General features: G+C 30.2%; 1 protein-coding gene across 2 annotated transcripts in view; it reads right to left on the bottom strand.

Annotated features, from left to right (window-relative positions):
* LOC107437751 (MAPK/MAK/MRK overlapping kinase) overlaps positions 1 to 27142 on the bottom strand; it is a 62601-nt gene that overhangs the window by 28533 nt on the left and 6926 nt on the right. The window contains exons 1-2 of one of the 2 annotated variants that reach the window (XM_087153457.1): positions 11125 to 11259; positions 2804 to 2918 (exon numbers count right to left, since the gene is read on the bottom strand). In XM_087153457.1, the coding sequence (XP_087009583.1) occupies positions 2804 to 2871 (68 nt within the window). In that variant the 5' untranslated portion in view covers positions 2872 to 2918; positions 11125 to 11259. Of the gene's footprint in view, positions 1 to 2803; positions 2919 to 11124; positions 11260 to 27142 lie in introns of those variants that run through there. The other variant, XM_087153456.1, reaches the window with a different exon arrangement.

Below are 27142 nucleotides of genomic sequence, written 5' to 3'. Positions count from 1 at the left end.
CCCATAAACATGAACTACATTTTTTTCTTTGTTTAAAAGAGGATTAATTGCTTTAATTCCTTTCTCCTGAAACTAAATGACTCTATTTGTAAAGAAAAAAGTTATGATTGCGAACGCTGACTCAAAATAAAACATTCAACATTTTTAACTAAAAATAGCATTTCTTTATTGAGGTATTCCTTTGAGAAATCCACCTCCATTACGTAATGAGGAGATTATGAACGACGAAAGGAAAAAACTTTTCCTTTTTAAATAACAAATTTCTCCACTGATTCGATTTATTTGTTGAACTAAATTAAATCAAATAATTGTTTCAGATTGTTCAGAACGCATGTATATTATTGAAATTGTATCAACTTTTGAAAAAACAAGCTAAAAAATAAAATATAATCACATTAAATATAAGCATAATCTGATGTATAATCATATTCTATCAGAACCATGATTTTATAAAACTCGACATTCGTTGAATAAAATGTTTTATTCAATTTTTTTTTACTAAATTACGGATAAATTTTTAGACGACTAAAAAATCGGTTAATAGCGAAAAAAATATGAATGAAATTTTACGCTACGTAAGTCAAGTTCCTCGTAAGTTAACCATATTTTAATATTAATCGCCACATTTAAATATTTCTTCATTGTCGCAAAATTTTTTTTTTTAAAACAGGTGAAACTTTAGATTTTTCAATAGAAAAATATGCAGATTTATATGGTATAAAAAAAATTCATACTTCATAATTCAACATTTTTTAATCCTCGAGGAAATTAAATAATTAAAAACAGTAAATAATAATTAAAAATTATTTTTTGCATGAAATTATCTTTGGGTAAATAAGTTTTAAGAGTTTGTGCAACTTTTTTTCAGTTGCTTAATTAGTTTCTGAATATCTGACTAAAAGCGGCAAAAGTAAAATTAAAAATAAGGGGTCTTAACTTTTAATCTCTCTCCTGACCAAACTATGGGGACCCTATTTACCAGATTGTTGCCAGCTCCTATATTTTGAAGATCAAGAATAAAAATAAGTAAAAATAATATGTTTTTACTCAGAGAAAATATGCTTTTAGGAAAGTACGCTTTTGTGTCCTATTTCGTAACTTTATTAATAGTAGGCAATAAATAATTAGCATATTTGAGGTCACCCCCAGAAACCATTGAGATTGACACTTTTAATACATAAAAATCCGATTATTAGAACGAAAGTTAGTCAGGGTGATACCTTTTTTTAGACCACTGTACCCTTAATGTAATGTGAGTTTGCTGAAATAAGTTTTTGTACGCAAGACGAGCAGTCATGAAAATTAATAGTTAACACACTTTTTGTTTCTACATATTGATTTTTAATAATTCTTGTATTTCTTTTTATTGGCCGTTTATTTAAATAATGTGTAATAAAAGGAAGCAGTTTGGAAAATTAGTTAAAATTGTTTGCGGTATGGGTATAGTGAAGTACCGGTTATAGTGAACCGAAATTTTGGTCCCTTGAAGGCTCACTATAGCGGGGTTTGACTATATTTAGGAGCCTTAAAAATTATAAAAGTTCACATAAAATCATGTTGAGTATGAAATTTAACCGAAGGAAATTTGATTAAATCATCCAGCTTAAAAAAACATTGCTTAGAAACAAACGATTTAAAATTTTCAAAAACTTCTTCAAGTTACGTTTTGAAATGCAGTTCAAAATGTGCTAATTTATATGAGTTAATTTATATGAATCTCTCTCTGGGGAGACTGAAAACACGCCTGATTAATATTGGGAATTATATTTATTTATATAGCTTGTTTTTATAATTTATTTGTGACTATAGCTAAAATTGTTTAATTTGTATAGCTTGTTTTTCAATAAATTTACTATATAAGATTTGAAAACAAGTATTTTAAATTTGATGTTAAGTATTTAGTTTGGTTTCATGAAAGTAAACAACTATTTTTATTCGCGTTTTAATAACATTTGATTCCCGTTTTAAGAATATAGTATTTGAATTTTCTGATTTTAGACTGAGTCTGGGAAATAATTTTCTAACTATGATGGGGAAAAAATATTGAGAATTTTTGTTATTTATTATATTCATCTATTGATTAATGTTATTTGTTTTGCTCCTATGTTTTTAAATCGGCATATCATTTTATTTTATAAACATCGTTGACCCAATTTTGTGTTTACAATTACAAATATTATAGTAAATGAATATACAATTACAAATTACTCCTTAGCCTTGTAATTTTAAACCCAATCCAGACGGGAATTCCTGGATAGAGAGTGCTGGCACAAATGACATTTTGATGTAGCTCACCCGTATTGCGTTAGATGGGGAGGAAAACCACGAAAACCTACCCCGGTTCGTCTGACGGCAAGGGAATCCGTCTACCGCTGAGGTTATTTTACGTCAGCACTATTTTCGTTGTGAGCCGGATGTGGAATTCGTATCGGTCAGCCATCGCTTGGATTCAAACCTAGGACGATTGCCAGGTGAGCTCTCACATTGAGGTCACAATGACTTCCCCAGAGCCACCACGACTCTTTAATCAACATTAAGGATTGATATAGATTTTATAATTTTCTGGTTGAAATGATATTGTCATTAAAAAATACAAGCAACTGTTTTGCTAACAAACGCTAGCAAGACCAATCAAGGAAAAAGTTTTTTATTTTATTTTTCTTGAAAAACTCAGGTTTTTTTTTTTTTTTTTTTTTCAAGCTTGAGTTAATAGCGCCGTTTTCTGTATCGCCCGGGGCGTGAGATCGTCTTCCGCCGACTACGATCTTCTGCCGATGAAGCATATATAAATAATTGAACATACCTTACAAAGTGCCTTTTAAGAGTTTTGCAAGCATAGAGTTGTCCGTCTGCTAAATTTTGGCAAGCCATCACCTCAGCAAAACTCCCTTCTCCCTTTTTTCCCAAGATTCTGTATCCTGTAAACAGTTCTTTTAAAATAAAAATCATCAATATTATGCATTTAACGTACAGTCCCAGGTCAAATTATTAGACAATTATTCTATGTAAAATCTTAATTACTATACTACGTGATACTATACAGCTTTACTGTTTTTATGTGACTGTTTTACACTTGTTTACGTTAGTGTATCCATGGGTTAAATGAGATGATACATAATATAAATTCGACGATAGGATACATTAGACGATATATTATATTATAGGATATTTATTATATCAGGTATTATATTAGTATATTGTAATAATTAGATTGAATTATTAGTCGCAGTGTAGTTCTTTGATAATGACGTGATTTGCACGAGTTTATGGGCAATACTTTTATATTAAAACATACATGTAATGGGTTTTTATTTCCGAGATTTTTTATATACTTCCCGTTTGTATTTATTTTTAACGCATTGTATTACAATGTTAATCCATTGATACAAGAACATAAACAACTACAAACCGGTTTCATCAGAGTAAAAACAATAAAGCTGTATAGAGTATCACCTGATATTTAAGATTTTACATAGAATCTTAGAGTTCCGTCTAATAATTTGAGCAGGGACTGTATATTATATAAAACACTAAAAAATAAATATGTGATCTTTTCTCGCAAATGAAAGTAACTTTTGATTTCGACAAAACAAACAATACTGCATTTTTGCTTTTAATTGTGCTCATTGCTTTACACGGATAACATAATAATTTAGAGTCTACATTTAAGTTTTAATGAAGCTTAGCAATTAATGCAAGAGAAAAATACGTTTGAAGTGCGCAAATAAAACTGTTGGAGTGGTTTGTTACTCTTCTGAACACATTAAATTAACAGATTTAAAGTTTAGGTGTCCCGCAGTGGACTGATCGTTAAGACACGGTTCCCAGCAGATCAAGCATCACTGGCTGCGATCAGTGTGCGGGTGGGTGACCACTTGGATCAGTCTGCGCAGGGACCGAGGGTGTGCGATATGGGTCCCCGTTAAACTGCTCTTCCGTAAAGTGCTCGACTTCGCGTGCAGGTCGTCGGGCTACCGAAGCGGGGGTGCCATCCCCTCTGCAGAGCATCAAAATTGTGATGGCATGTCTTCGGATCATCCTCAGGGATGTTTCCCAGACCGTCGCCAATAGCCCATTGTGCAGCTCTAGTGCGACGTAAATGAACAAATCAATCAATTAAAGTTTAGGTCGTGTGTTGGCAACAGATATTTTCTTTTCAGTTAATGTAAGTGACGTCATTCGTTCAAATCATGATGGAACCTGCGTGCATTAAAGACATGCACTGGTTGAAGGCAGTTGACTATGCTGTTGTGTCCGGTGATAATGCATCACATTTTGTTAAGCTGTATTCATAGTTATTATTTTCAGATGTTAGCTGTATCGAGATGGTACTGTATGTAACAAGGAAATATTTAAATCTTCGAGTTTCCTCACATGAGTTAACACATTCACTAATTACTGCTCATGCTCTGCTAACAAATAAAACAAATGAGACACTCTAAATAACTTTTGATCTAATGATCGGATCTTCGTGTACTAGCACTCAATCATATATATATATATATATATATATATATATATATATATATATATATATATATATATATATATATATATATATATATATATATATATATATATATATATATATATATATATATATATATATATATATATATATATATATATATATATATATATATATATATATATATATATATATATATATATATATATATGATTGAGTGCTAGTATACGAAGATGGTCACTAGCTTTCAATGGACCCGTTTGAAAAATCAGTTAGTTCCATGCTAATGAGTTGCATTTTCTCATCTGTTCATTGAATTGTAGAGAACACTTGATGAAAAAGTTTAAATCTTTTTAACCCTTTGTCGCAGAATATTTTTTTTTTATTTATTAATAGATTTATTTATTTGGATCAGTTAAATGAAACAATTATTTTCACAGTCATTCTTTTAGAAAAGTTTGAGATTTTTAAAAAAAATGTCACTCATTCTATGATGGGAGATGGAAATTGAAGTTTTATGATAATTTTGAACAAAAAGAAAAAACAAAAGATTATGATTTGAAAAAATTGGAATTTTTATTCAGAATTTTACTTCCTCCCCAAAATTATACATCCCCAAGACAAAATACATGATTCTAAGAAACGTGTCGGTACACATTATTCCGAAAGTATGAAAAATTATCGATCTGTGAAAAACCATTTAAGCCGGGGGCACATATCACGGATTATGTTACAGTTAACCCCAATCTATATGAATCAATAGCCTGTTGCCATGAGAGTCTTTTATTCGAGTGTTACTTTTCATCTCATTTTGCAGACGAATATTTTATTTAGGTTTGTGATGAGTTGAAACCAGAGCATCTGCACACCTGGAAAGTCATGAATTTCTGTATTGAACAAAATTTGTCATGAAATGTCATGGTTTTAACTATTAAAAAAAAATCATGAATTTACCCCCTCCCCCAAATTCATGGTGTTCCGAATATCTGAATTAGTAACAAAATCCCCACTCGCAGTCAGATTTCACTAAAATATAAAATGTTTTTATCAAGTTGTATAAAATTATGGTGTTCTTTCAAAAAATAAACGAAAAATCAATTCTAGACCAAATTATAATTAAAATTCTGCGATTTCGGAATTTTAATTATTATTTTTTTATTTTACCAATTTCAAATTCTTGCTGAAGCGAGCCAGTCATTGGCGATTTTTATTTATTCCGAAAAGAGAATAGAGAAATCAGGAGTATTTCTTTCCTTTCCTAGAAACGAGAAAAGTATCTTTGGAATATAATTCTGCTGAAGAAAAAATTATTTTGCTTTTGTATTTCTTTTCCAGCTATTTTATTGCTTCAACTCTTTCTTTACTCTGTTTTTTTAAATTTAAAATCTATAAATAGGAAGATGAAGTTTTGGTTATACCTATCATTTCAATTAATGTTATTACAATGCTTTTTTTAAATATATTGTTGTGTTTTTGTCGGAGAAAACAGTTAGTTCGTTGAGTCATGAAAAATTCTTGGAATTAGTCTTAATTTTTAGAATTTGAGAATCTAAAATGTAGCAGATACCCTGTGAAACACACTATACGTGCATCCCCCTATACTCCGATAATGAAGGCAGTTCAATTAAGTATAATATGAAGATAAAAAACTACTTCTGCTTCGAAAATTTTACTGGGAATAATGTTTACCTTTAAGTTTAATTAATAAATTGAGTTTTAAATATGTTTACTATGGATACATAAACTGAGATAAAACAACGAAATCAATTATATAAAAAGAACTAGACTAATACAGTTCCAACCTGGTGATCAGCGTTCGTTTAATGTTTATTTGTTGTTAGAAGTCCGGCTTGCAGAAAATACCATTTACTGGTCAAACTTAGTAGAAATAACATGACCTGTGACGTTGGTTATAGTACACCCGATTGATAAAATCAATATTTTATTTTGTTTCAGAATATCCACTGATGAGCAAACAACGGATCTTTGATCTTTTCGAGAAGAAGACAAGGCAACTCAAGTTAGTGACACTTGGAAGAAGAAACCCCTAGATCTGCCCATGGTTTGTTAAACGGTTAAGGACCCTTAAAGCTTTGGTACTTTTAGTTATTGTGTCCAATGTCGCGTAAAAATCATTTCATTATTTTAAACGCTTTCATTTTTGTCATAATTATACAATCAATTTAACTGCAAGGAATTATATAGAATTAACTGTAATAAATGTATTAGGTAGAATGTAAATATTAAATACTTTTCTTACATTAAGGTTTCATGTGATCATTTCCAGGGAGTCAAGAACTCTTTCTTGATAGCTATCAAAAAATGCCGGTAGAAAGTAAAAATATAATTAATTCCCACATTCCTATTTTTTTTTCTTCTGACAAATTTGAAATACTTATCCATACATGAAAATCAAATACAGTGAACTCTCGCTACTATGGTATCCGATACAACAACAACTCCCTCCATTACAATAATGTTTCGTGGATCCGACGAACTTGCATATGAATTAATGCAATCCACCTCTCAATAATACGATACCAGCTCCAAAAAAGGATCTTACACTCACTCAAAAACTATTGACATTCCAAAACTAACACCATGGCACCCACAAAACTCTGCTCGTTGTTGCCTACTGTAACTGACATATAATAAGTAAATTATTTAACTAAAAATACGGTGAGCATGAGCACATAATATCTTACAGTATATATTGTCTGAGAATTTTATATTAATAAGGTCCATTATAGCGGAGAGTGTGTTTTTTTGAGCAAGTTTATAAATTGCGACACATTTTCGTTCCGGGGCCCAAAGAATTTCAAAATCACGAAATTTGTATAAAAATTACGCAAGTGCTCTAAATAAAAATGCATTTTTCTTGTTATTTTGCAAAAATGAAATTGAATTATACTCTTTTCAATGCGATAATTAACATCTCACCAAAATACTCGAATATATATATATACGAGGGTTGCTATTTATATTTCTGGCCTAATAATGAAAAAACAAATAGGTAGGATCGAAATTGGTTTTATTGTTTTTCAAAATATTCTCCATGATAATCAACACACTTTTGCATGCGTTTGAACCAATTTTCAAAGCATTTTTTCCAGTCCGATTGAGGTAACTCCAAAACATGCGTTTTGAATGCATCAACCGCTTCTTCGGGGGTCGAAAATCGTTGTCCATGTAATTTATTTTTGATGTGTGTGAATAAGAAGAAGTCATTGGGTGCCAAATCAGGGCTGTACGGCGGATGACCCATCAGTTCGATCTTTCGCTCCGTCAGAAATGTCTTTGTTTGAGTCGATGTGTGAGAGCTCGCATTGTCATGATGAAGAATGATTCGCCTGTTCTTCTGCTTTTTTCGAATTTCTCCGATGACTTCTGGCAAACAAATGGTCGTGTACCATTCAGAATTGACCGTCCTGCGTTTCTCTAACGCCACTGTTGCCACATGACCGTTAATGCCGAAGAAACAGGCAATCATTTGTTTCGATGTGCTTCGTCCTCGAACAACTTTTGTTGGTTTTGCCTCGTCTTGGAAGACCCATACAGTTGATTGCTGTTTTGTTTCCGGCTCATATGCATAGATCCATGATTCGTCACCTGTGTAGATGTTATACACAGCCTTTGATGTACCTTGAACGTATTTTTCCAACATTTCCTTACACCAATCGACACGAGCCTTTTTTTGAGCGTTTGCCAGATTATGCGAGATCCAACGCGAACAAATTTTTTTTACGCTCAAATGTTCATGCAATATTTTATTGATGCTAGTCATACTAATGTCCAAAGACGCCTCTATCTCACGGTATGTCACATGATGATCTTGCTTTATCCGTTCACGCACAGCATCTACCTTTTCTGGCACAACAACGGATTTTGGACGACCTGCACGGGATTCGTCCTGGATCGAACATCGACCACGATTAAATTCGTTATACCAATTTTTTACAGTGCTGTAGGATGGCGCTTTATCGCTGAATAAAGAATTAAGTTCATCGAAGCACTCTTGTCTTGACAATCCACGTCGAAAGTTATGAAAAATAATGGCACGAAAATGTTCACGATTCTATTGCATTTTTTGAAAGAGAAGAACTTTTCAATTTACTGTCAACAACACAAATGAAGCTGTAATGGTAAATCGTCTGCTGAATTTATGCTTAAAAATATCAAACTTTCGATTAAAATCGTCTGCGGTCGCCTAGCAACACTTACTGTTGCCAAGGCCTGAAATATTGGGTTGGAGGGAAAGTTCTGTCGTCAATCAATAGTGATGTTTTGCAATCCATGTTGGAAAATAATCCACATTTAACAAGTCGACAAATTGTAGAAGAGTTTGGCATTCATCATACAACTGTTGGAGATCACATTAAATCTCTTGGGTATGTGTTAAAGCAAAGTGTTTGGGTACCACATGAAATAACGGAAAAGAATTTATCTGATCGTGTAAGAATGTGTTCATCACATCTGATTAGAGACAACGTGGAGCCGTTTTTGGACAGGCTGGTTGCTGGAGATGAAAAGTGGAATCTTTACGAGAATATTAAGAGAAAAAAATCCTACTGCAAACCAGGAACATCGTCAGCAACAGTTGCAAAACCAAGTATCCATCAGCGAAAAGTACTGCTTCGTTTGTGGTGGGACAGGAAAGGTCCAGTGTACTACGAGTTGCAGAAACGGGGAAAACCCATCAACGCGGTTCTGTGCTGCAATCAGCTAGATAAATTAAAAGCAGCTATCAAAGAAAAAAGGCCAACATTAGCGTCCAGAAAAGGAATAGTGTTCCACCACGATAATGCTAACCCGCATACTGCTATGGTGACACTTCAAAAACTGAATGCGTTAGGATGGGAAATCCTTAGTCACCCACCGTATTCACCTGACATTGCACCATCATATTGTTATCTGTTCAGATCTCTGCAAAATTATCTAACGGGTAAAAAATTCAAGTCTTCTGTAAGTGTTTCTAAGGCAGTTACTGACTATTTCAATTCTAAGGACGAGAACTTCTACAATACAGGAATTCACAGGTTACGTGAAAGATGGCAACATGTTGTAGCAAATAACGAAGCATATAAAATTGATTAATATTAAACGCATATTTTTATAAATGAATTCAAATATTTTCTTTAAAATACGACAGAACTTTCCCTCCAACCCGATATAAATAGCAACCCTCGTATATATATATATATATATATATATATATATATATATATATATATATATATATATATATATATATATATATATATATATATATATATATATATATATATATATATATATATATATATATATATATATATATATATATATATATATATATATATATATATATATATATATATATATATATGAGCGATTCCACAAATAAACGCCAATTAGGCGGCCAAAAAAAAATAAAAAATTTTTTGGGGGGCACACTATTTCTACATGAATTTTCTTTTTCTTTACACCCTAAAAAGGCAAGAAAAAATCGTGAACATGGAATTTTTTCTTTGTGACATACTTTAAATGTGACATACTCTTTCTGACATACTCAGATAAATCTGAGCCATTTATTCAGATAAAACGATTTTTACATGAATATAATATTATTATAATGTCTCTCTAAAATGTATTTACAGAGATTTCGTACTATAAGATTATATTTTAGTATAAAAAGCAAAAATAAAAAAATTTAATCAAAGTTCCTAAATTGAAAAAATCGGGAAAAATTTAAAATTGGTATTTTGTCATTTAAAGTATGTCACAAAGAAAAAATTTCATGTTTAATATTTTTTTTGCTTTTTCAGGGTGCAAAAAAGAAGAAAATTCATGTAGAAATAGCATGCCCCCCCCCCCCCAAAAAAAAAACATTTATTTTCTGTTTGGCCGCCTAATTTGCGTTTATTTGTAGAATTGCTCAAATCGTCGCTTTGAAACTAACCGTTGTAAATCGAAAAATGAGATATTTGGGTCATTTTGTGTAAAAAAAAAATCACCATTTTAGAGAAACAAAGTGCTTCATAGTTCCATAAAATTAATTTAGAGAGCAGATAAATCGTTATAGCATTGGCGCGATCAGCATTAGCGCGGAAAGTTAGAAATTGCTCTCCTGAAAAACTTGCTTTTTTGAGTTACGACGGTTTAGTTTCAAAGCGACGATATGAGCAATTCTATAAATAAACGCCAATTTTTATACTAAAATATAATGTTATAGTATGAAATCTCTATAAATACATTTTAAGAGTATAATAATATTATATTTATGTAAAAATCGTTTTATCTGAGTAAATGGCTCAGATTTATCTGAGTATGTCAGAAAGAGTATGTCACATTTAAAGTATGTCACAAAGAAAAAATTTCATGTTCACGATTTTTTCTTTCCTTTTTAGGGTTTAAAAAAGAAGAAAATTCATGTAGAAATAGTATGCCCCCAAAAATTTTTTTAATTTTTTTTTGGCCGCCTAATTGGCGTTTACTTGTATAATTGCTCATATATATATATATATATATATATACAGGGCCGGATTAAGAACCTAAGAGGCCCTAAGCACTTAAAAATTTTTGATGTTCCTTAAATTTAATTAAAAACATCAATACGAATATAAAATCTTTTTCTTAAATAAGTAAATTGAAGAAAAAAAATAATAAATTTATATCACCGTCAAATTTAAAGCTTCTTACCGAGGATCTGATGGAAATCAAAATTTTTAAATTAATTCTTTGAAGGGTTATTACTTGTGTTGGTCATTATTAGCAAAAGATAATTTAGAAGCGACGCAGTGATTTCGAATCGTAACATAAAAAATTGTTCAACAAACGCTGCTTGAGAATCTGGACAGTTGCGTTGAAGTTGCCGTTAGAGTATTGTTCTTTTGCCAAATGTTACGAAGTATAAAGTAAGCAAGTTTGATTTTCTTTTTTTTTCTTTCTGATCTCCTTCTTTAAATCGTCCAACCTGTATTCCTTTATTGTTTTATTAGAATTGCATACATTTGCAGGCTTATTTGCTCAATTTAGGCTAATAAACCTTTGTCAAGTAGAAGAAGAGATAGAACAATTTAGAGAAGGGCATAACAAAGAATACATCCAGGGTTACGGTGAAATTCGAACTCGCAACCTCTACGCTTTGCACAACGTTTCATTGGAGATCGGTAAGGGAGGCGCCAACCTGTATTCCATTTTACAGAAGTAGCAAGAGGGTGTACGCTCGTTGTTTTAATACTACCATCAAAGCTAATTTTACAAGAAACAATAAACTTCTTAAAGTCATTCTTAATAATTTAGATTTATTGCTATACTAAGAAGTTAATGAAATCATACAAATCTTACTTAAATTAAAATATTCGATGTGATTCTTTATTTCTTCAAAGCAAATATATATATATATATATATATATATATATATATATATATATATATATATATATATATATATATATATATATATATATATATATATATATATATATATATATATATATATATATATATATATATATATATATATATATATATATATATTCTTAGAATAACTAACCCACAGTGGACTGATCGTTAAGACCCGGTTCCCTGCAGATCACGGAAGTCAAGCATCACTGGCTGCGGCCAATGGTGGGTGACCACTTGAATCAGTCTGCGTAAGGACAAAAGGGTGTGCGGTATTGGTCCTCGTTAAATTGTTCTACGGTAAAGTGCTAGACTTCACGTGTAGGTCGGCGGGCTACCGAAGGGGGGTATCATCCCCTCTGTAAGGGATCAAAATAGTGAAGGCATGTCTTCGGATCATCCTCGGGGATGTTTTTCAGACCGTCGCCAATAGCCCATTGCGCAGCTCTAGTGCGTCGTAAATGAACTACAACAGCAGCAACAAAATTATGATCATTAATTTAGATTTTAGGAAGAATTCCGTATTTTTGCTATCTCGATTTGTTTTTCTGTTTTCAACAAACACTTGATGATGGATTGCGATTTGATACCATGAAACTTTTAAATAAAAAAAGACGTTGATCGGGAGAAAAGGTAATAGATAATTTTTTAAATTTGAAGACTTTTATTCCTCAAAGTTTTTCAGCAATAAGGTTATAAGGTTAGTAATATTGGTTAAGCAACTTAACATTTATCAGCTGTCCATTATTATTTATACCGACGAAAATCGATTTTTGGCTTATGCTGATAATCCTTCTGACCTGTTTTAAGCAGAACCTTTATAGTTAATTTAGTCCTTGTAAGTACACTATTTTCGTTTTTTAGCGATCCCGCAGTTTACTGATCCCAAAGACATGGCTACCAGTAGAACACCTAAGTCAAGCATCACTGACTGCGGTCATTTAGAGGGTGGGTGACCACATTGATAAGCCGGGGGTGTGCGGTACTGGTCCTCGTTAAATTGTTCTATCGTGAAGTGCTCGAATTCACGAGCAGGTCGTCGGGCTACCAATGCAGGGAAGCCATCCCCTCTGCAGAGCATAAAAATTGCGAGGCATGTCTTCGGTTTATTCTCAGGGATGTTTCCCAGAACGTCGCCAATAGCCCATCGTGCAGCTCTAGTGTTGACGTAAATAAAATACCTACCTACCGTTTTTGAGTGTTGACATGATTTAGCAAGTCAGGGGTGCAAATCTACCAACGATTTCAGTTTGTCACCCAACAGCAAAGTCACTAAATTCTATGGCTAATAAAATAGTTATTCTAAAAAAAAAATTTCTGCTTTGAATATATAAAAAATTCCAGCGAATATTTTAATATAAGTGAGACTTGAAACATTTCATTAACTTCCTAATACAGCAATACTAATGATGTCTTAGCATCTGGGCATTTTCCTTTTTTATGATACGAAGACAAATCAGACGCATTCGTAAACTACACCTTTTTGGTACTAAGCTCACAGTTGTCGAATTGATCTTGAGCCATAGTCCCTGCTGCATCACGGTGGAGAAGGTCGCAGGATCGAGCCCCGAAGTTTCAACCGAATTCTAGCACTTACAAATATGCAAGTAACCGAATGATCTGCATAAAAACTTTATTTTGAAATATAAAAAATTACACCGCAGTGTCATGTTGTGTTTCTATGTCTTATAATTAAACAGTCATGCACTACTTATAAATATTCGTTGTACTTATTGGGTGAATTTGGATTATAAACGTCCCGCAGTGGACTGATCGTTAAGACACGGTTCCCAGCAGATCACCGAAGTCAAGCATCACTGGCTGCGGTCAGTGTGCGGGTGGGTGACCACTTGGATCAGTCTGCATAGGGACCGAGGGTGTGCGGTATTGGTCCTCGTTAAACTGTGCTACCGTAAAGTGCTCGACTTCGCGCGCAGGTCGTCGGGCTACCGAAGCGGGGGTGCCATCCCCTCCGCAGAGGATCAAAATTGTGATGGCATGTCTTCGGATCATCCTCCGGGATGTTTCCCAGACCGTCGCCAATAGCCCATTGTGCAGCTCTAGTGCGACGTAAATTAACAACAACTGGATTATAAACGTGTGATCATCTTTATTGTAGTTTGGTGCTTCAGCTTTCAGACTTTTTCAGTCCCAGAATTTTCTGCGGTTAAACTTTAATGCGATACGACTTTTCATTATATAAATTTAAGTTATTAAGAATGACTTTAGGCAGTTTATTAATTCTTGTAAAATTACTTTTCATGGTAGGATTAAAGTAGTAACGAGAGTACATCTTCTTGCTACTTCTATAAATTGGAATACAGGTTGAACAATTTAAATAAGTAGATCAGAATAGAAAAGAAAATTGAACTTGCTCTCTTTATACTTCGGAGCAATTGGCAAAAGAACAATACTTTGATGGCAACTTCAATGCAAATATCCAAATTCTTAAGAAACGTTTGTTGTAAAATTTTTTATGTTACGATTCGAATTCTGAACGACTGCATAGCTTCTGAATTACCTTTTGCTAATAATGACCAACACAAGTAATATAACTGTGACCATGGGATGAAAATCTATTTAAGCTCTTCAGCCACCTCGTAGCGTGCTCTAGTTCAAAAGTTTATCTAACTGAGTATTGTCATCTCAATACGCTCTTACGAATTAACCTTCTAAATTTCCGGAATTTTAGCTACGGCAGCTTCAGCTATATTTGGTAAGTTTTATCTTTGAAGCTTTATAGAATTTTTAGTAGTGTAGAATAAAATTTGGATTGTTTTAAAATTTTCTTTTATTAAAAAATTAATATTTTTGAATTTTTAAAGAAATCGTGATATTTTAATTTTTAAAAATTAGATAGGATATATTAAGTGATCTAAATTTATCTAAAATTTACTGTAATTTTTGTTTCATGAGTTAGTTTTAATAAAACTAGTGATTGATTACGTCTGCGTTAATAAAAGCCGTTACTTAGAAATTATAATATTTTCAACCATTTGATCACACACTGAATTTAATTAAATTCATATTCTGTTTTTCTCACGGAATGCCAAACTATATTTAATGAAGTTTGGTAAGCATTGCTTTTTAAATGTTCTGAAATAAATGGCCTAAACATTTCAAACCAACTTCATTTTTAATTCAATAACATAAGTAACGCTCATAAACAAAATATTTGAAATAAATGATATTTTCCAGTGAACTTACACTCGTAAAAATAAATGCGTATTCACTGTCGAACACACATTGATTAATGCGATTGTGCGTAAAAAATGAAAAGAATGAAAAAAGTTAAAAATCAGTAAAAACTTCAACAGATCAAACAAGTATTTGAATCTACAAATTGTTAACTACACTTGTGTAAAGTTTTCGTTTATCTTATATTAATTTGTATAAAAACTTGTCGTATATGACATTGTATATTTTAAATGCGAAATTTTAGTTAAATTTTAAGTCTGAATAATTAGTTATTTTGCTTTACCGTAAATGAATATTTTTAGATTTACATGAAATTTAAAATTCTAAATATTTCTGTGTCATTATAGGTTAATTGGCAATTGCATCTACAGTAATTAGAGCCACGAATTAAGAATGGATTGACTTCGATTCACGCAGAGCCACGCACTAAAGACTGGATATATTGACCACGCACTAAAGACTGGATATATTGACCACGCATTCAGGACTGGATATATTGACCACGCATTCAGGACTGGATATATTGACCACGCATTCAGGACTGGATATATTGACCACGCATTCAGGACTGGATATATTGACCACGCATTCAGGACTGGATTTATTGACCACGCATTCAGGACTGGATTTATTGACCACGCATTCAGGACTGGATTTATTGACCACGCATTCAGGACTGGATTTATTGACCACGCATTCAGGACTGGATTTATTGACCACGCATTCAGGACTGGATTTATTGACCACGCATTCAGGACTGGATTTATTGACCACGCATTCAGGACTGGATTTATTGACCACGCATTCAGGACTGGATTTATTGACCACGCATTCAGGACTGGATTTATTGACCACGCATTCAGGACTGGATTTATTGACCACGCATTCAGGACTGGATTTATTGACCACGCATTCAGGACTGGATTTATTGACCACGCATTCAGGACTGGATTTATTGACCACGCATTCAGGACTGGATTTATTGACCACGCATTCAGGACTGGATTTAGAGCAGTTCCTATCAGTAAGAGTATTTTATCCTTCCAGGATCTTTATTCCAAGACACTCCCCTTTTTATCTATCAATAAGTTATTCAATATTCTCTCAAAGTTAAATGTTTTGTTAAAAATGTTAAATAATCATTGTTAGATATGTATGATTTATGCAACAACGTAACTTTTTATCATACTATATTCAAAATTTTGCTTGTTTTGTTAAAATTTGCTTGTTTTGTTTGCTTGTTAAAATTTAGGTCAAAATTCTTAATTTTTTAGCTTTGAAGTTAGCCGCTCTTTTTAAAGTTTATTTAAATGCAGTTTTGTTACAACTTAGTTTCTTCAAAGTATTTTAATTAAATTTATTTTAAAATAATTTGAGAACAGATTATTGCGGGAGAAAATTATTAGCATACTTATGAGCAATTAGAAAACTTGTATTTTGATCCCTTGGTTTCTATTGAAATTTTTATACGATTAGAAATTTAGAGGTTGAGATTTTAATTCTGGTATTACACTTTACTCGTATTTTGTTTATCGCTATTGGTAAATTCGAAGCAGCATTGATAGAATGTAATACTTGCGAACTTTTAATGTATTCAACAAATCTTCATATATTTTAAAATTCTAAATCCCTGACAATTTTATTTTTAAAAAAAATTACAACTTCAAATTGAACGGATAAATGACAAATTTACTGAATGTTTCAAAACTGCGATTGATATACGAGAACTGACAGTTACTATTCAAAGCAATGCAGTAAATTATATGTAAATTCTACGTTCTAGGGATAATCAATAATATGATAAATATACCATATCTTTAATTTTACATTGATAGTGTCGGATCTCATATGGTTTGTTACGGAATAGCCACCTTGTTTCGTATAAGTTTGAATATCATAATCGAATTTAATACTTTGTTATATGCCAGAAATAATTTCCAACGAAACCTAATTAATTTTAATAAAAAACAACCGAGCATTTACATACTTTTATTAGTCTATACGCAAAATTTCTTCAAGCATTATTATTTAAAAACTTGTTTGCTTAAGTATATATCAATATTGTCTAGCCTCAAAAAATATAATTGTGTGTTAGCAAATGATTTTGGTTTCCTATTGAAATTTCTATTAAACCAAATATTTCAGGAGGTTTTTAAGAAATACTAGATTAGTTTTTAGTACTATAAGAGTCGGTGCAAATTTTCAAGTCTTTTTAGAAGAAAAAAAATTTCACTAATAAACATGTTATATTCATATCTACAGATCACTTTGCGACTGCTTTCACAGTCGCTAATTATTAAAGTATTTTATCTGTTTAAACATTATTATACAAAAAAAATTTGCTAAAAAATTTATTTTGCAAAAAATCTGTGAAAATCTCCTGCGTATGAATTATAATGAACGAAAATAAAACGTATATAGACATTGTAGTATTTTTTTTAAAAAAAGACAAAATACCGTTTGTGTTAACTAAAGTTTAAGAGAGCTCTAGATTCTATTCCTTATACACAGTGTAAAAATACCTTTAACTTCATAGTCTCGGGGCATACAGTTCAACTAAGCGGTAAACTGGGTTGTATATTTGTCACTCTTTTTCGAAGCAGACACTCTATGATCATATTCATTAAATATTCTTCATTGCTAAAAAAGTTAATATTCGTGAATCCAGTTAAATAAAAATACTTTACACTCACTTGAATAGTATTGTAATTTAAAACAGAATAAAGTGGATTATTCAAATTGGGCGTCATGTTACTCTTAACAATGAAATTTTCGAAGCTCTATATCCAAATTCCTTTTCAATGAAATCTTATGTTTGAAATTTATTTATTAAATAATTCATTTTAATAATTTTCTGTTTTCATGTTTCGTTTAAAGTTTAATTTTACTTATTGCTTGGTTTCTAAGGATGATTGCGCACAAATATAAATAAAACAACCTACGTAACTTAGATTCAGCCCATAATTAAACATTGCATATGATACTAAACACCGCGTCATCTGTTTTCTTAATTTCTGCGACAAAAAAATTTCAGTGGTCTGAGAGGAAATTAATTCCTTTTCGGTGATACAGAATTCAATAATTCTAATTTAATGTAATCACTTTTAAAGAAAAGTCTAAGCGTTTTAATTTTAAATTTTGCGAAGGAAAAATTCTGGCTCATTTTTAAGAAGAGTATGTGGGAAAAGTTTTTAAGTGAAATATTTAATATTTTCTTTCCTAAATACGCACAACTTAGTTTTTACAAATTTTTTTCCCTTTCTTTTTTTTTTTTTTTTTTTTTTTGATTTATCATTTTTAAAAGTAGTGTAATTGTATTTTTCATGTCTATTATTGTAAATTAAAAACAATATAAGATGATTTTTTTTAAAAAGCGAAATAAATATTATTTTATCGGGAATTGTAATTTGAGAAACTAGTTAATAATTCATAAAATTAGGAAGAAACTGTTTAAGACTCAGTATTTCTTCCTGGTATTCATGAAATCTAAATTATTTTTATTTACGTTGGAATATTTCATTTCTTTCGCATTGCTTGTGAAACATCAATAAAATATCTCAGTATTTAATTTTATTAAAGATAAGAAACTACCAAAACGGTGAGTAATTAAATGAATAAGTATTTTGGAAAACCAATTGTTACAGTAAGTAGATGGCTTTGATACAGGTATTTTAAACTGGTATCAGCAACACTGATGATACACTGCTAAATACTTTGATGCTAATAACAATAACTTTTACTAAACACTAGCATTAATACTAATAATCTTAACACCGAAAAGTATTTAGGAGTGTTGTCAGTAGCATGAGGGGTCTACAACTATCTCAAATATCGGGCGTCTGGTCGCTACTGCGTCTAAAAACCTTTAGCAGGCCCAAAAAGTGAAGCAAAAGCAAAAGTCTTTAAGGCTATTTTATGTTCTAGAGCATGCTGGGCTCTTAAAAATTTATACTGATTGCTAGAAATTTGTACTGTTGACCCCAGAATATGAAACGAGACAAATTTATAACCTTGCAAATAATATGCTATGAAATGTTTTAATTAGTTTTTCGTATAAGGTATACAAGGATGTTTACAGTCTATGTAAGTAGTGCAAATGTGTAACATTACGTACTTTTTTAGATGGAAATCAAGCAATGCAAAAGAAATACTTATTCTAATGTAGTTTAAAATAACGCAATACTTTTAATATGAAATTTGATAAAATCTAGTGTAATATGGCTTCAGGTATGAAAATAGTTTTGGGAGCTTTCAGATTATGAAAATTTTTTATCCTAGTAATTTTTTATAAATGGAATAAAACATGGGATGAAATAGCCCGGGAATTTCATCTTGAGTTTAATTCCTGAAAATAAACTTTTCTCAGTAAACTTAATTCTGACTTTGATTATATAATTAAATTTATTAATTTTAGTATGATATTGTTAATAGTAACTAAATTTATGTCTTCCCACATACAGTACAGAACTTAATTTTAATGATTTTTAACAAATTAAAGAATTCACTTCTTACTGATTTTACTTAAGAATTTAGTTATTTCAATTTATTTTCCACTGTTTTCTAGTTTTAAGCTAGCTTATAACAAGCGAGTTCTCAACGGAGCAAAATTGCATTATTAAATTCTTTGCTAGTTTTAATTTATCAACACAGTACAAGAGATTTTAAATTAAATGTATCTAAACAAGTTGAACGAAATATTAAATTCAGGGATCTGTTTATGAAGAAAAGGAGCAATTTTTAATATTGTATTTCAGGAATTTTCAATATGAGATCTGAAACTTCGCGTTCATTGAAAATATTATTATTTATAATTTAACCGAATGTAAACGTTGACCAACTTAAACCTTAGTGTACAATAGATTTTTTAAGCTAATTTTAGTTATTTTCTAACCTAAAATATTTAAATCTATCAATAGTTCGATTTTAATTCGATTAAAAAGATAATTATATCATAAAGTAGTTTGAGTTCGTGGTGAAAGAATTTAGATTATATTAATTTAAACATTTCTCCCATTTATAAAATATGCTTTAAAGATATAAATTCGTTAAGATTGGAATTTTGTCTAACATTGTAAATTAGTGACAAGTTTCAAAATGAACTCTCCTTACAAACTTCAGTTATCACAAATAAAGTATTTTTTGTCTGCAGATGTATGGATTAATTAAATGATACTTGAATATACAGCACAATGGCAGTATAAACAGATACTTTTTGTTTAAAATTTCCTCTTTGTATCTCATATTTTAAATTTGAAGGAAATCTTAAATTATTTAACACAATGAAGTTGTAATTCCTAACCTTTGTCCCATTTAATTTTTATGCTTATAAATCTCTTTTCAGTCAAAATCAATTTGTGTTAAATTACTATTTTTAATATACATTTTTTGTAATGTTATGTTTCTTTAAAAATAGCACACTTCCTTAACGAGGACAACTTCAGCAGAAATGAATTCTCTAATTTGTTACGAAATACTGAAATCCGTTCAATTTCTACAGTGCATTTTTATCCCAATTTTATATATACTCTACAATCTTAAGCCTATATCCAAAATACTTAAGGGAAGTCACCAATTTAAGTTTAAGGAACACATTTTTACCCTATGTAGCAAAAGGTGACAATTCGGTAATAACACATCTGCTCGCGGAATTCTGAAAATGCTGAAACAATCAGGGTTAGTTCAAATATAATAAAAATTAAATGAAGGTTTCCAGATTTTTAATTTCCCGTTGATAAGAAAGCTCAGTTTTAGCAATAAAATTTTTAGTGGCGCTATATGACTTTAAATATTTACACAATTTTAATTGTATCCTATTTTTTACTAAACCAATCAGGTTACTGAATAGGATACTGGCAAATATACGCGTTTGAATAATGCTCTAGAAATGTGACGGGAAAGAATAAGCTGTGGGTAATAAAAAGTATAGTATTTTAATTAAAGAAACTAAAACCAAATGTTTTTCATTTGCTCCCTACTGATTGATTTATTTGTATGTATTGCTATGTTTCTAGAATGAAGTAAAAGCAAATTCTTAAAATAGTGGTACTGTTCGTTTCCGAAGGGAACGATTACCAGGACGATTGTCATAGAGAATGAGTAATTTGGTTGTATACATCCTGAAATAAGCGCGGCACACGTCAAAGACGGACCCTTTTTTTTCACTACACTCATGCATTTATGAAATCGAAGTAATCCTGACGCATGCGCAAATGTGCGGAATGCTTAGCGATAAAAAATATACAGAACTACCATTCCAGACAGTGGTAAACTAAAACTTTAATAAATAAAAAAAAATTAACTGTTTATTATTGACTGGGAGTCTCGTATTTAAGACTGGATTGAGAGCAGTTCCTATCAGTAAAAGAATTTTATCCTTCCAGGATCTTTGTTCCAAGACACTCCCATTTTTATCCATCAATAGGTTATTCAATATTCTCTCAAAGTTAAATGTTTTGTTAAAAATGTTAAATAATCATTGTTAGATATGTATGATTTATGCAACAACGTAACTTTTTATCATGCTATATTCAAAATTTTACTTGCTGTTTTGTGTTAAAATTTAGGTCTAAATTCTTAAATTTTCTAGCTTTGAAGTTAGGCACTCTTTTTAAAGTTTACTTAAATGCAGTTTTGTTACAACTAAGTTTTTTTCAAAGTATTTTACTTAAATTTACTTTAAAACATAATTTGAGAGCAGATTGTTGCGAGAGAAAATTATTAGCATACTTATGAGCAATTAGAAAACTTATATTTTGATCCCTTGGTTTCTATTGAAATTTTTATACGATAAGAAATTTAGAGGTTGAGATTTTAATTCTGGTATTACACTTTACTCGTATTTTGTTTATCGCTAGTTGTAAATTCGAAGCAGCATTGATAGAATGTAATACTTGCGAACTTTTAATGTATTCAACAAATCTTCATATATTTTAAAATTCTAAATCCCTCACAATTTTATTTTTAAAAAAATTACAACTTCTTCAAGTTGAACAAATTTACTGGATGTTTCAAAACTGCGATAGATATGAGAACTGACAGTTACTTTTCAAAGCAATGCAGTAAATTATATGTAAATTCCATGTTCTAGGGATAATCAATAATATGGTAAATATGCCAAATCTTTAATTTTACAATGAGAGTGTCGGATGTCATATGGTTTGTTACGGAATAGTCACCTTGTTTTGTATAAGTATGAATATCATAATCGAATTTAATACTTTACTATATGCCAGAAATAATTTACAATGAAATCTAATAAATTTTAATAAACAACCGATTATTGACATACTTTTATTAGTCTATACGCAAATTTTTTTCAAGCATTATTATTTAAAAACTTGTTTGCTTAAGTATATATCAATATTGTCTAGCCTCAAAAAATATAATTGTGTGTTAGCAAATGATTTTGGTTTCCTATTGAAATTTCTATTAAACCAAATATTTCAGGAGGTTTTTAAGAAGTACTTGATTAGTTTTTAGTACTATAAGAGTCGGTGCAAATTTTCAAGTCTTTTAGAAGAAAAAAACTTTTACTAATAAACATGTTATATTCATATCTACAGATCACTTTGCGACTGCTTTCACACGCTAATTATTAAAGTATTTTATCTGTTTAAGCATTATTATACAAAAAATTTGCTAAATTACTTTTTCAAATAATCTGTGAAAATCTCCTGCGTATGAATTATATTGGAAAAAAATGTAACGTATATAGACATTGTAGTATTTATTTTTTTAAAAGAAGTGATAAAAATACTGTGTGTTAATTGAAGTGTATGAAAGCTCTAGAATCTGTTCCTTTCCTTCTACACAGTGTAAAAATACACTTTATAATTTAGTGATATACGGTTCTCTTAAGTGGTAAACTGGATTCCATATTTTTCACTTTTTTGAAGCAAACAATCTAATTCATTAAATATTCCTCGCTCCTAAAAAAGTTAATATTCCGGAATGCAGCTAAAGTAGTATACATTAACTTAAATAGTATTTTAATTTAAAACAGAATAAATGACATTATTCGAACTGGGCATCATGTTACTCTTTTCAATAAAATTTTTAAAGCTGTTCATCCAAATTCCATTTCAATAAATTTTTATCTTTGAAATTTATTTATTAAATGGTGCATTTTAATACTTTTCGCTCTTAATGTTTCATTTAAGGTGTATTTTACTTATTGCTTGGTTTCTAAGGATGCATGCACCTTAGTTTATAAGGATGCAAATATATAGTTATAAGGATGCCTTGGTTTATAAGGATGCAAATATAACTTTCATTAGATTCAGCCCATAATTAAACATTGCATATGACACTGAACACCGCGTAACTTTTTTCTTAATTTCGGGACAAAAAATTTTCAGAGATCTGAGAAGAAATTAATTCCTTTTCGGTTGAGTATACTTTCAGAACAAAATATTATGAAATATATTTACAAAATTGTTTTAAAGGGTCATTGTTAATATTTTTTGATGCAAAATTCAATAATTCTAATTTAATAAAATCAATTTAAGAAAAAGTCAAATAAGCGCTTCATTTTTAATTTTATGAAGGAAAAATTCAGGCTCATTTTTAAGATGAGTATGTGGGAAAAATGTTTTTAAGTGAAATATTTAATATTTTCTCTCCTAAATACGCACAATTTAGTTTTTACGGATTTTCTTTTTTTCCTTTTTTTTTTTTGATTTATCATTTTTAAAAGTAGTGCAATTGTATTTTTCATGTCTATTATTGTAAATTAAAAACAATTTAAGAGGATTTAATTTTAAAAGGCGAAATAAATATTTTATCGGGAATTGTAATTTGAGAAACTAGTTAATAATTCTTAAAATTAGGAAGAAACTGTTTAAGACTCAGAATTTCTTCCAATATGGTATTCATGAAATCTAAATTATTTTTATTTACGTTGGAATATTTCATTTCTTTCGCATTGCTTGTGAAACATCAATAAAATATCTCAGTATTCAATTTTATTAAAGATAAGAAACTACCAAAACGGTGAGTAATAAATTGAATAAGTATTTTGGAAAACCAATCATTTCAGTAAGTAGATGGCTTTGATACAGGTATTTTAAACTGGTATCAGCAACACTGATGATACACTGCTAAATACTTTGATGCTAATAACATTGACTTTTACTAAACACTAGCATTAATACTAATAATCCTAACACCGAAAAGTATTTAGGAGTGTTGTCAGTAACATGGAGGGTCTACAACTATCTCAAATATCGGGCATCTGGTCGCTACCGCGTCTAAAAACCTATAGCAGGCCTAAAAAGTTAAACAAAAGCAAAAGTCTTTAAGGCTATTTTATGTTCTAGAGCATGCTGGGCTCTTAAAAATTTATACTGATTCTTAGAAATTTGTATTATTGTAGACCCCAGAATATGAAACGAGACAAATTTATAGCCTTGCAAATAATATGCTTTGTAATGTTTCAGTTTTTGTATAAAGTATACGAGGATGTATACAGTCTATGCAAGTAGTGCAAATGTGTAACAGTACGTACTTTTTTAGATGCAAATCAAGCAATGCAAAAGAAATACTTATTCTAATGTAGTTTAAAATAACGCAATACTTTTAATATGAAATTCGATAAAATCTAGTGTAATATGGCTTCAGGTATGAAAATAGTGTTGGGAGCTTCCAGATTATGAATTTTTTATCGGAGTAATTTTTTATAAATGGAATAAAACATGGGATGAAATATCCCGGGTATTTCATCTTACGTTCAATTCCAGAAAATAAACTTTTCTCCATAAATTCTCACTTTGAAATATTTATTGCAAATACAATTTGTGCCGCAATAAACACTAAATTCGAAATTTTGCAATGTAAATATATTTCTACGTCAAATTTATGAATTTTTAATTTTCGTGTGTATAAAAAGTCCGTATGTAACAAAATTTCTTTCTTGTAGATATAAATTTAGTGTTTCAAATGTTCATTAGTTTTTTTTGAAAGAATGATTTTTGAATATTTTATTTTCATAATTAAAGTTTTCCTAATTACAAATATTTTAATTATGTCTTATAAATGTTAGCATGTAATAGTTTAGGGTAACTAATTTTTAACTATTTTTCCCATATAGTCTAATTTAGTTTCTAAAAGATAATTTTGATGATTGTTCAAAAAATTCCCAATAATTCACGCCTTTCAGATTTTACTTTAGAATTTGGTTATTTAAATTTATTTTTCGTGGTTTTAGATAGTTCTAATGTAGTTCGTAACAAATTAGTGCTTTATTTTGCCTTTTTGGGAACAACTACATATTTAAAATCTGCACGTAATATAAGATTTAAAAATTAAAACTTTTAATTCAATATAGCAAACGAGCATCTGAGTTAGTTAAACCAAATTTTAAATCTGGGGATCTGTTTATTAGGTAAAATAAGGAACAACTTTTAATATTGAATTTGGGGAATTTTCAATACGACTGGGAATTTTCAATACTGTAACTTTGCATTCATTGAAAATATTTAATTTATAACCTAAAACCAAACTTAAATCTTGACCAACTTAAACCTTAGCTTGCAAAGGAATTTTTTAAAGCTAATTTTAGTAATTTTCTAGTCTAAGATATTTAAGACCATTAAAATAGCTCTATTCTGTTAAAAGATAATTACAATATTATAAAGTAGTAACAGTTTTAAAAGAATTTAGATTACAATAATTTCAAAATTTCTCCGTTTATTTAAAGTAAGCTATAAAATTTATCAAGATATAAATTCGTTAGCATAAGTTTCTTAATTATTGTAAATTCATCAGTTTTAAAATAAACGCTCATTACATACTTCAGTTATCACAAATCAAGTATTTTTTGTCTATAGATATATTAATTAAATAGTACCTAAATATACTGCACAATGAAGCATAAATTGCTGCTTTTCGTTTTAAATGTTTAAATTTTATCATTTATTTTAACTTTAAGGAAATAAAATCATTGATTTATTATCATTTTTACGAGTTAATAAGGAATTTAATTTTGAAATTCGTAACCTTTGTCCCGTTTAATTTTTATTCCTTTTCAGTCAAAATAAATTTCTATTAAAGTCATATTTTTGATCTTATATTTTTGTAATGTAGTGTTTTTTTATTTACATGCTTGCTTAACGGGGCCAATCTCTTCAGAAGTAAGGTCTCTTAATTTCTAATAAAGAAATCCGTTAAATTTGAACAGAACCTATTTATCCAAATTTTTTTATAGCTACTCTACAGTGTTAAGCCTATATCCTCAATACTTAAAGAAAATCTCTAACCTAAAGTCAAAAAAATAAACTTTGACCCTATGTAGCAAAAGGTGACAATTCGGTTACAACCCATGCGAATGCTCGTGGAATTCTAAAAATACTGAAACAATCGGGGTGGGGTTACTACTAATAAATAAATGAAGGTTTTAAAATTTCTAATTTCACAAGCATGCTCAGTTTTTTATTAATTCCTAAGTAAAAGTGGCTCTATACAACAATACATATACATGTAATCACTTCAAGGGAAAATCCGAGAGCCGTAATGTAAATTTTTTAAATAAGCAGTGACGAAGATTATAAAGCCTCCAAAAGATCATTTTAAATGTCCTAAATTTTTCTGTACTGTCAGGTTCCTAATATGACCTACTTACTGGCTTTGAATAATGCTCTAGAAATATGAGTCATAAATATGATAATAAAAAGTATAATATTTTAATTTACAGAGAAATTAAAGCCAAATATTTTTAATTTGTTCCTTTCCTATCAATTCATTTGTATGTTTAGTTTCTAGACTTAAGTTAAAAGCGAATTCTTAACTTAGAGATTCAGTTTGTGTCCAAAAGGAAATGATACTACTGCAGGACGATTTTCTTCGGTAATAGGTACTTCCCGAAGAACGCGCATAGTACTACAAAGTAACCAAACTATTTCTCCTCGCCTATTTTTCGATGAAATCGAAGCAGACCTGGCAAATGTGCATCCATGTTTTTCGATATACAGTATTAGCATTCCAGATAGAGGTAAACCATTTACTTTTTTTATACAAATAAAATCAACTACGCGTATTAAAACTACTCTCGGCAAAAATCCATCACACGGTGTTGAACATAAAAATTCAAACGTTCTA

This window comes from Parasteatoda tepidariorum, chromosome 10 (genome assembly GCF_982258835.1).
Source record: "Parasteatoda tepidariorum strain Cologne lab strain chromosome 10, Ptep-v5.0, whole genome shotgun sequence".
Classification (NCBI taxonomy): domain Eukaryota; kingdom Metazoa; phylum Arthropoda; class Arachnida; order Araneae; family Theridiidae; genus Parasteatoda; species Parasteatoda tepidariorum.
This window is presented reverse-complemented; position numbering and strand designations above follow the sequence as displayed.